At 43.6% G+C, this 12187-nt stretch overlaps 1 protein-coding gene across 1 annotated transcript in view; it reads right to left on the bottom strand.

Moving 5' to 3' along the window:
* The window catches only part of ARRDC4 (arrestin domain containing 4), a 94515-nt gene extending 83579 nt beyond the window's left edge, over positions 1–10936 (bottom strand). Inside the window, exon 1 of the mRNA XM_056571846.1 lies at positions 10016–10936. Within this exon, the coding sequence (XP_056427821.1) occupies positions 10016–10247 (232 nt within the window). The 5' untranslated portion in view covers positions 10248–10936. The remainder of the gene's footprint in view (positions 1–10015) is intronic.
* Positions 10937–12187: the final 1251 nt, after the last annotated feature.

Genomic DNA, 12187 nt, shown 5'->3' on the forward strand with positions numbered 1-12187 from the left:
GCAGGGGTCTATAAACTGTAGCCCTCCAGATGTTGCAAAACTACAACTCCCAGCATGCCCAAACAGCAAACAGCAACAGAAGCAATAGGAGTGAGGTGGCAGAGGTGCCAGCCCTCCTATCTCTTCTATTGGTGGTCTAGACGCGACCACCAATAGCAGATCGGGGGCGGAGGGGTTTACTTTCGGTTTCCCCGTTCTGCCCACCCACAATAGGCGGGGCAGGACGGGGAAACCGACAGGGACCGGCGCCGAAGATCCACTTCCCCATCGGCGACGGCAGCTGGCGACGATCAGCGACGATCACCTCTGCCAGTGTGAATGTACCCTAAAAACACTACACTAACACATAATAAAGGGTAAAACACTACATTTACACCCCCTTACACTGTCCCCCCAATAAAAAAAAAAAAAAAATGTATTGTACGGCAGTGTTTCCAAAACAGAGCCTCCAGCTGTTGCAAAACAACATCTCACAGCATTTCCGGACAGCCACTGACTGTCCAGGCATGCTGGGAGTTTAGCAACAGCTGGAGGCACCCTGTTTGGGAATCACTGGCATAGAATACCCCTATGTCCACCCCTGTGCAATCCCTAATTTAGTCCTCAAATGCGCATGGAGCTCTCTCACTTCGGAGCCCTGTCGTATTTCAAGGAAACAGTTTAGGGCCACATATGGGGTTTTTCCGTACTCGGGAGAAATTGCACTACTAATTTTGCGGGCTTTTTTTCCCCTTTTACCCCTTATGAAAAAGAAAAGTTGGGGTCTACACCAGCCTGTTAGTGTAAAAAAAATTTTTTTTTTACACTAACATGCTGGTGTTGTCCTTTACTTTTTATTTTCACGAGAGGCAAAAGAAAAAAAAAAAACTAAAACCAGAAATTTGTAACGCAATTTCTCCTGAGTACGGAAATACCCCATATGTGGGCGTAAAATGTTCTGCGGATGCACAACAAGTCTCAGGAGTGAGAGTGCGCCATGTACATTTGAGGCCTAAATTGGTGATTTGCACAGGGGTGGCTGATTTTACAGCGGTTCTGACATAAACGCAAAAAAATAAATACCCACATGTGACCCCATTTTGGAAACGACACCCCTCACGGAACGTAACAAGGGGCATAGTGAGCCTGAACAGGTGTTTGAAAATTTTTCATTAAAGTTGGATGGGAAAATGAAAAAAAAAAAATTTTCACTAAAATGCTGGTGTCACCCTAAATTTTTCATTTTCACAAGGGAAAATAAAAAAAGCCCCCCCCTAAATTTGTAACCCCATTTCTTATGAGTAAGAACATATCCCATATGTGGATGTAAAGTGCTCTATGGGTGCACTACAATGCTCAGAAGAGAAGGAGCACCATTGGGATTTTGAAGAGAAAATTTGTCCGGAATTGAAGGCCATGTGTGTTTACAAGGCCCCCATAGTGTCAGAACAATGGACCCCCCCACACGTGACCCCATTTTGGAAACTACACCCCTCATGTAATGTATTAAGGGGTGCAGTGAGCATTTACACCCCACAGGTGTCTGACAGATTTTTGGAACAGTGGTCCGTGAAAATGAAAAATTTAATTTTTCATTTGCACAACCCACTGTTCCAAAGATCTGTCAAACGTCAGTGGGGTGTAAATACTCACTGCACCCCTTATTCAATTATGTGAGGGGTGTAGTTTCCAAAATGGGGTCATGTGGGGGGTCCACTGTTCTGGCACCACGGGGGGCTATGTAAACGCACATGGCCCCTGACTACCATTACAAACGAATTCTCTTTCCAAAAGCTCAATGGCGCTTCTTCTCTTCTGAGCATTGTAGTTCGCCCGCAGAGCATTTTACGTCCTAACATGGGGTATTTCCATACTCAGAAGAGATGGGGTTACAAATTATGGAGTGTATTTTCTCCCATTAGCCTTTGTAAAAATAGTAAATGTGGGGAAAAAACTGCACTTTAGTGAAATTTTTTTTTCATTTACACATCTGATTTTAACGAAAAGTCGTCAAACACCTGTGGGGTGTCAAGGCTAACTGGACCCCTTTTTACGTGCCTTGAGGGGTGTAGTTTCCAAAATGGTATGCCATGTGGGGTTTTCTGCTGTTCTGGCACCATAGGGGCTTTCTAAATGTGACATGCCCCCCAAAAACCATTTCAGCAAAATTCACTTTCCAAAATCCCATTGTCGCTCCTTCCCTTCTGAGCCCTCTACTGCACCCGCCGAACACTTGACATACACATATGAGGTATTTCCTTACTCAAGAGAAATTGCGTTACAAATTTTGGGGGGCTTTTTTTCCTATTACCACTTGTAAAAATTCAAAAACTGAGGTCTACAAGAACATGCAAGTGTAAAAAATGAAGATTTTGAATTTTCTCCTTCACTTTGCTGCTATTCCTGTGAAACACCTAAAGGATAAACACACTTACTGAATGTCATTTTGGATACTTTGAGGGGTGCAGTTTTTATAATTCAGTCATTTGTGGGGTTTTTCTAATATTAAGGCTCTTCAAATCCACTTCAAAACTGAACTGGTCCCTGAAAAATTCCGATTTTGAAAATTTTGTGAAAAATTGCTACTGAACTTTGAAGCCCTCTGATGTCTTCCAAAAGTAAAAACATGTCAACTTTATGATGCAAATATAAAGTAGACATATTGTATATGAGAATCAATATATAATTTATTTTGAATGTCTATTTTCTTTACAAGCAGAGAGCTTCAAAGTTAGAAAAATGCAAATTTTTTATTTTTTCATCAAATTTTTTATTTTTTCACCAAGAAATGATGCAAGTATTGATTAAAATTTACTACTACCATAAAGTAGAATGTGTCACGAAAAAACTGTCTCGGAATCAAATTTATAAGTAAAAGGATCCCAGAGTTATTAATGCTTAAAGTGACAGTGGTCAGATTTGCAAAAAATGCTCCCGTCCTTAGGGTCATAATGGGCTCCGTCCCCAAGGGGTTAAGGACACAGGGCGTACCTGTACGCCCATGGGAATTTCGGTTTCTGCCACGCGGACAACTCCATTCACCCTTACCCAGCAGGAGTGAGGTGCCACCTCACGATCACGTGATTGATCGGTCGGAACGACCGACCAATCACGATCCATCGGGGTGACCAATCGGGGCGGCGATCATGGCAGCGATGCATCCAGCTGTTGCATAACTACAACTCCCAGCATGCACAGACTACTAAAGGGCATACTGGGAGTTGTAGCAGTGTGCCTCCAGCTGTTGCAAAACTAAAACGCTCAACATGTCCTTTGATTGTTAATGCATGCTAAGTGTTGCAGTTTTGCAACAGCTGGAGACACATTGGTTGTGAAACAGAGATTGTGTCCTAACTCAGTGTTTTGCAACCAGTGTGCCTCCAGCTGTTGCAAAAATACAACTCGCAGCATGCACAGAGAGGCTGTACATGCTGATAGTTCTAGTTTTGCAGCAGCTGGAGGCATACTGGTTGTGAAACACTGAGTTAAGTAACAAACACTCATTGTTTTGCAACCAATGTGCCTCCAGCTGTTGCATAACTACAACTCCCAGAATGTATGGTCTGTCAGTGCATGCTGGGAGTTTGGTCTGTCAGTGCAGCTGGAGGTTTGCCCCCCCCCATGTGAATGTACAGGGTACATTCGCACGGGCGGGTTTACAGCAAGTTTTCTGCTGCAAGTTTGAGATGTGGCAAATTTTCCGCCGCAGTTCAAACTCCCAGCGAGAAACTTACTGTAAACCCCCGCCCTTGTGAATGTACCCTAAAAACAAACACTACATATACAGTCCCCCCAATTAAAATAAAATAAAACCTCTTGCATGGCACTGTTTCCAAAACGGAGCCTCCAGCTGTTGAAAAGCAACAACTCCCAATATTGCCGGGCAACCCCTGACTGTCAAGGTATGCTGGAAGTTTTTCAACAGCTGGAAACACCCTGTTTGGGAAACACTGCCGTAGGGTATTTTTGTGGCAATGCAAATCCCCAATTTAGGCCTTAAATGTGCATGCCGCTCTCTCGCTTTGGAGCCCTGTCGTATTTCAAGGCAACAGTTTAGAGCCACATATGGGGTATTTCCATACTCAGGAGAAATTGCGTTACAAATTTTGGGGGGATTTTTCTCCTTTTACCCCTTAAGAACAGGTAAAGTTGGGTTCTACACCAGCATGTTAGTGTATAAGAATAGTTTTTTTTACACTAACATGCTGGTGTTGCCCCATACTTTTTATGTTCACAAGCGGTAACAGGAAAAAATGACCCCCAAAATTTGTAACGCAATTTCTCCTGAGTATGGAAATACCCCATGTGTGTAAAGTGATCTGCGGGCGCACAACAAGGCTCAGAAGTGAGAGCGCACTATGTACATTTGAGGTCTAAATTGGTGATTTGCATAGAGGTGACAGATTTTACAGCGGTTCTGACATAAACGCAAGACAATAAATACCAACATGTGACCCCATTTTGGAAACTACACCCCTCACGGAATGTGACAAGGGGTATAGTGAGCCTTAACACTCCACAGATTTTTGACAAATTTTTGTTAAAGTTGGATGTGAAAATGAAAAAAACAAAACATTTTTTTCAGTAAAATGCTGGTGTTACCCTACATTTTTCATTTTCACAAGGGAGAACAGGAAAAATCCCCCCAAAATGTGTAGCCCCATTTCTTCTGAGTAAGAACATACCCCATATGTGGATGTAAAGTGCTATGTGGATTTAAAGTGCTCTGCTGGAGCACTGCAATGCTCAGAAGAGAAGGAGCACCATTGGGCTCTTAACCTCTTCAGGACACAGGGCGTAAGGACTGAGGACGTATCCATACGCCTGTGGGAAATCCGGTCCCCACCGCTAGCCGGTTGTGGACCGAAGCCGGATGCCTGCTGAAATCGTTCAGCAGGCATCGCGGCATATCGCCCAGGGGGGATCATTCTGTCCCCCCATGTCGGTGATGGCCGCAGATTGCTGGACAATTCAGCCGAGCGATCTGCAGCGATTCCGGGTCAATCGGGTCTCTAGTGACCCGGTGACCCGGAATTACAGGCTGTTCGGGGCCGTCTCTAACGGCCCCGAAGAGCCATAGCCATCAGGGGTGAGGTGGCACTGGTGTACCTTCAGCTGTTGTATAACTACAACCCCCAGCTTGCACAAACAGCTAAAGTACACGCTGGGAGTTGTAGTGGTGCATCTGCTGTTTGCATAACTACATCTCCCATGCATGCCCGTTGGCTGTCGGTGACTGCTGAGAGTTGTAGTTTTGAAACAGCTGAAGGCACACTGGTTGTGAAACTCAGTTTTTTTTTTACCTAACTCAATGTTTCACGACCAGTGTGCCTCCAGCTGTTGCAAACTACAACTCCCAGCATGCACTGTACATGCTGGGAGCTGTAGTTTTGCAACAGCTGGAGGCACACTGGTTGTGAAACACTGAGTTAGGTCACAAACTCAGTGATACATAACCAGTGTGCCTACAGCTGTTGCAAAACTAAAACTCTCAGCATGTACAGTCTGTCAGCGCATGCTGGGAGTTGTAGTTTTGCAACAGCTGGATGTTCCCCCCTCCCCAATGTGAACGTACAGGGTACACTCACATGGGCGGAGGTTTACAGTAAGTATCCGGCTACAAGTTTGAGCTGCAGCAAATTTTATGCCGCAGCTCAAACTGCCAGCGAGAAGCTACTGTGAACCCCCGCCCATGTGACTGTACCCTAAAAACACTACACTATCACAAAACAAAATAAAAAGTAAAAAACACTACATATACACATACCCCTACACAGCCCCCCTCCCCTCCCCAATAAAAATGAAAAACGTCTGGTACGCCACTGTTTCCAAAACAGAGCCTCCAGCTGTTGAAAAACAACTACTCCCAGTATTGCCAGATAGCCACTGACTGTCCAGGCATGCTGGGAGTTTTACAACAGCTGGAGGCACCCTGTTTGGGAATCACTGGCGTAGAATTGTCCTATGTCCACCCCTATGCAAGTCCCTAATTTAGGCCTCAAATATGCATGCCGCTCTCACTTTGGAGCCTTGTCATATTTCAAGGCAACAGTTTAGGGTCCCATATGGGGTATCGCCGTACTTGGGAGAAATTGTGTTACAAATTTTGGGGGCTATTTTCTGCTTTTACCCTTTTTAAAAATGTAAAATTTTAGGGAAAACAAGCATTAAAGGTTCACTTAACCCCTTGTTACGTTCCCCGAGGGGGTCTAGTTTCCAAAATAGTATGCCATGGTTTTTTTTTTTTTTGCTGTCCTGGCACCATAGGGGCTTCCTAAATGCGGCATGTCCCCAGAGCAAAATTTGCTTCCAAAAAGCCAAATGTGACTACTCCTTTTCTGAGACTTGTAGTGCGCCAGCAGAGCACTTTTCACCCGCATATGGCGTGTTTTCTGAATCGGAAGAAATTGGGCTTCAAATTTTGGGGGGTATTTTCTGCTATTACCCTTTTTAAAAATGTAAAATTTTTGGGAAAACAAGCATTTTAGATAATTTTTTTTTTTTACATTTGCAAAAGTCATGAAACTCCTGTGGGGTATTAAGGCTCACTTTATCCCATATTACATTCCCCGAGGGGTCTAGTTTCCAAAATGGTATGCCATGTGTTTTTTTTTTGCTGTTTTGACACCCTAGGGGTTTCCTAAAGGTGACATGCCCCCCAAAAACCATTTCAGAAAAATGTTCTCTCCAAAATCTCTGAGCCCGCCGAACACTTTACATGGACATATGAGGTATGTACTTACTCGAGAGAAATTGGGCTACAAATTCAAGTAAAAATTTTCTAATTTTACCACTTCCAAAAATTAAAAAATTGGGTCTACAAGAACATGCGATTGTAAAAAATGAAGATTTTGAATTTTCTCCTCCACTTTGCTGCTATTCCTGCAAAACACCTAAAGGGTTAAAACACTGACTGAATGTCATTTTGAATACTTTGGGGGCTGTAGCTTTTATAATGGGGTCATTTATGGGGTATTTCTAATATGAAGACCATTCAAATCCACTTCAAACTGAACTGGTCCCTGAAAAATATCGAGTTTGAAAATTTTGTGAAAAATTGGAAAATTGCTGCTGAACTTTGAAGCCCGCTGGTGTCTTCCAAAAGTAAAAACTCATCAATTTTATGATGCAATGAATATACATTTTTGGAATATACATTTTCCTTACAAGCAGAAAGCTTCAACGTTAGAAAAAGGCAAAATTTTCAAATTTCATCAAATTTGGGGATTTTTCACCAAGAAAGGATGCAAGTTACCACAAAAATTTACCACTATGTTAAAGTAGAATATGTCACGCAAAAACAATCTCAGAATCAGAATGATAACTAAAAGCATTCTAGAGCTATTAATGTTTAAAGTGACAGTGGTCAGATGTGCAAAAAACGCTCTGGTCCTTAAGGCCAAAATGGGCTTGTTCCTAAGGGGTTAAAGGGGTACTCCGCCCCTAGACATCTTATCCCCTATCCAAAGGATAGAGGATAAGATGTCAAATTGCAGGGGTCCCACCGCTGGGGACCCCCGGGATCTCGACTGCTGCACCCACCTGTTGCGGCTTCCGGAAACGCTGGAGGCTTCAGCTCCCGACCATGGTGACGTGAGAGCCGTCACGCCCCCTCCCAAAGACTTGCATTGAGGGGGCGGGGCATGAAGTCAAATGGGGGTGGGGTTGTGACGTCACGATCTCCCGTCACCGTGGTTGTGAGACATTAGGATGAGACCCTCCAGCGCTGCCGGAAGCCAAACCGGTGGGTGCTGCAGCCGAGATCCCGGGTTTCCCCAGCGGCAGGACCCCCACGAACTGACATCTTATCCCCTATCCTTTGGATAGTGGATAAAATGTCTAGGGGCAGAGTACCCCCTTAAAGAGAGAATGTGTCCAAAATTGAAGGCCATGTGTTTACAAAGCCCCCATGGTGCCAGAACAGTGGACCACCCCCACACATGTGACCCCATTTAGGAAACTACACCCCTCACGTAATGTAATAAGGGGTAAAGTGAGCATTTACACCCCACAGGTGTCTGACAAATTTTTGGAGCAGTTGTTCGTGAAAATGAAAAATTTTATTTTTCATTTGCACAGCCCAGTGTTCTAAAGATCTTTCAAACGCCAGTGGGGTGTAAATACTCACTGCACCCCTTAATAAATTCTGTGAGGGGTGTAGTTTCCAAAATGGGGTCACATATGGGAGGGGTCCACTGTTCTGGAACCACAGGGGCTTTGTAAACACACATGGCTCTCGACTTTCATTCCAACCAAATTCTCTCTCCAAAAGTTCAATAGCACTCCTTCTCTTCTGAGCATTGTAGTTCTCACACAGAGCACTTTACATCCACTTATGGGGTATTTCAATACTCACAAGAAATGGGGTTACAAATTTTAGGAGACTTTTTCTCCTATTACCCCTTGTGAAAATATAAAATTTGGGGTAACACCAGCATTTTAATGAAAAAAAAATCTAATTTTTCATTTTCACGTCCAAATTTTGCGGAAATTTGTCAAACACCTGTGGGGTGTTAAGGCTCACTGCACCCCTTGTTACGTTCCTTGAGGGGTGTAGTTTGCAAAATAGTATGCAATGTGTTTTTTTTTTTTTGCTGTTCTTGCACCATTGGGGCTTCCTAAATGCAACATGCCCCCCAAAAACCATTTCAGCTAAATTTGCTTTCCAAAAGCCAAATGTGACTCCCTCTCTTCTGAGCATTGTAATGCGCCAGCAGAGCACTTGACATCCCCACATGGGGTATTTCCATACTCAGAAGAGATGGGTTACACATTTTGGGGGGCATTTTCTCCTATTATCCCTTGTAAAAATTTAAAATTTGGGCGAAAACCAGCATTTTAGTGAAAAAAAAATTTCCTTCACACATCCGATTTTAACGAAAAGTCGTCAAACACCTGTGGGGTGTTAAGGCTCACTGGACCCATTGTTACGTTCCTTGAGGGGTGTACTTTCCAAAATAGTATGCCATGTTTTTTTTTGCTGTTTTAGCACCATAGGGGCTTCCTAAATTGTGACATGCCCCCCAAAAACCATTTCAGAAAAACTCACTCTCCAACATCCCATTGTCGCTTCTTCCCTTCTGAGCCCTCTAGTGCACACGCAGAGCACTTGACATCTACATATGAGGTATTTCCTTACTCGAGAGAAATTGGGTTACAAATTTTGGCGGCTTTTTCTCCTTTTACCCCTTGCAAAATGTCAAAAACTGCGTCTACAAGAACATGCGAGTGTAAACAATGAAGATTTTGAATCAAGAGTTAACACACTTTCTGAATGTCATTTTGAATACTTGTGGGGGGGGGGGGCGTTTTTATAATTGGTTCATTTATGGGGTATTTTTAATATTAAGGACCTTCAAATCCACTTCAAAACTGAACTGGTCCCTGAAAAATTCTGATTTTGAAAATATTGTGAAAAATTTGAAAATTGCTGCTGAACTTTGAAGTCCTCTGATGTCTTTCAAAAGTAAAGACATGTCAACATTATGATGCAAACATAAAGTAGACATATTGTATATGTGAATCAATATATAATGTATTTGATATGTCTAATTTGCTTATAAGCAGAGAGTTTCAAAGTTAAAAAAAAAGCAACATTTTTCAAATTTTAAGTAATGTCCAAAATTTACCACTATGTTAATGTAGAATATGTCACGAAAAAACAATCTCGGAATCAGAATGAAAAGTAAAAGCATTCCAGAGTTATTAATGCTTAAATTGACAGTGATCAGATTTGCAAAACACACTCTGGTCCATAAGGTGAAAATGGGCTTGGTCCTTAAGGGGTTAGTGGGTTATCCAGGAACAGAAAAGCATTGCAAATTTCTTTCAAAAACAGCACCACACCTGTCCTCAGGTTGTGTTCGATATTACAACTTTCTTCCATTCACTTCAATGGAACTGAACTGAAATACCACACACAACCTGAGGACAGAAATGTTGTTGTTCTTGGAAGAAATCAGCTCTGTTTTTCTAATCCTAGAAAGTCTTGAGCCAGTATATTCCAATGTCAACTAATACAATTGGGGGTTCTCACCTGTGGATGTTGCCATTAAGGCCATCTCCTCGTTGAGACATTCAAACCATTCTTCTTCTCTCTTCACCGTCAAGGATACGAATGCTCCGCCACCTGCATGAAGGTGAAGCCCTAACACTTGAACATCTTCCAGCAGCTGCAAAACCACCTGTCCAGTTACGGATTCCCCTGCGGCGTAGCCATTTATCCTTTCGTTTTCCAGTACAATGCTCATAAGAACTCCCCCAACCATTTTTTACCCCGAAAAAACGGTACACCTAAGCTACAACACGACCCATGCTCAGAATGAGGTCTTGCATGCCATTCGAGTAAACAGATACTGTGCTGCTTGCAAAAGTTTGCTTAAAAAAAAAAAAAACACAAGCAAAAATATTTATAATAGGTTTTAGATAAAGATATAAAGGGAAGGTTTAAGGTGGCAAAAAGACCTCAGATAGGTCTGCGTTGGGTTTGGCGCAGATATGCCTTAGTTGCAAAAATGTGATACTTGCTAAATAGGGGACAAGACGATCTTGTGGCTTCCAAAAGACTTGGCCAGCTGCTTGAAATAAGTCACCGCTGTCTGTCATCGAAACAAGAAGGGCACACAATGGGTCGTATTTAGATTATAAAGGGAAAACTTGTGACCACCAGTGGAAGCACAAAGCTGAATACTATCTTGTCACTGGGTTATACAGTCATCGGGTCATGTGATGCAGATACATGCTCAAAACAAGGGAAATCTGGGACACTTCCTGGTATGCGGAGACCAGCTGCTGCTTGGAAAAGAAGGACAAGATCCCCCACCCCGAGTGTGTGCGCTGGAGATCAATGCTCTTCAATAGTGCCCACTTATCAGCCTTCTGTCAATTCACTGTTGTTTGGAGTCCTTGGCTGGAGTTGAGGGAGCAGCGAGAGCTGACAGTCTAAACACTTCCCTGTTATAAGCAGCCCTGCCTCACTCCCTACTCACAGCCAATTGATAGCCTGGATATGTTCTCCAACCACAGGCTCCTTCACAGTCTCACATAGCACTGCTGAACATGAGACACTGGAGCCGAGTGGCTGACTGCAGAGCGTACAGAAAAGTTTCTAGTACAAGTTTCTTGCCAGTGTCGCAGGTATTGGAAGAGCATAGGTGACACGAAAAGAAAGGCTGAGAACACATATTAGTATCAGAATGAAATGATATAGGTGTCCTTATATCAGTGGTCTCAAACTGTGGCCCTCCAGATGTTGCAAAACTTCAACTTCCAGCATGCCGGGACAGCCGTTGGCTGTCAGGGCATGCTGAGAGTTGAAGTTTTGCAACATCTGGAGGGCCACAGTTTGAGACCACTGCCTTACATTTTAAAAGGGTTCTCCGGTGGGGTCACGCCCGGCCCTTTCATGACGTCTCGCCCGGCCCCTCATGACGTCACGCCTGCCCCCTCAACGAAAGTCTATGGGAAGGGGGCGCGACCGCTGTCACGCCCCCTTCCCATAGACTTTGGTAGAGAGGGCGGGCGTGACGTCATGAGGAGGCGGGCGAGACGTCACGAAGGGGCCGGGCGTGACGTCACGCCCGGTGGCTGCGAACACGGAAGCCCGCACACAGCGTTTGGAGTAATTAACTTCCGGACGCTGTGAGCGGAGCTCCGAACTGAAGGGCAGCGCACAACCTCTTTATGGCTAGTAGTGACATACTGAATTTAATGCTTCTGTCATGGGAATCGGTATACTGTGGTGGAGAACAGCAACAGAAACATTTCAATTTACTGAATGGCGCCAACTAGTAACGCATGTTTAGGCCGTATACAATTTGTTAAAGGGGTACTCCGGTGGAAAACATTTTTTTTTCAGCTGGTGCCAGAAAGTTAAACAGATTTGTTAATTACTTCTATTTAAAAATCTTGATCCTTACAGTATTTATCAGCTGCTGTATGCACCACAGGAAGTTGCATTTCTATCTAGAGATCTTTTCAGCCTGACCACAATGCTCTCTGCTGACACCTCTGTCCATGTCAGGAACTGTGCAGAGTACAATCAAATCCCCAGAGCAAACCTTTCTTGCTCTGGTCAGTTCCTGATACGGACAGAGGTGTCAGCAGAGAGCATTGTGGTCAGACTGAAAAGAACTCCATAAAGAAAGACAACTTCCTGTGGAACAGTTGATTTAAAAAAAATAATAAATAAAAAAAGAAATAAAATAAT

The sequence above is a fragment of the Hyla sarda genome, chromosome 4 (assembly GCF_029499605.1).
Source record: "Hyla sarda isolate aHylSar1 chromosome 4, aHylSar1.hap1, whole genome shotgun sequence".
NCBI classification, from domain to species: domain Eukaryota; kingdom Metazoa; phylum Chordata; class Amphibia; order Anura; family Hylidae; genus Hyla; species Hyla sarda.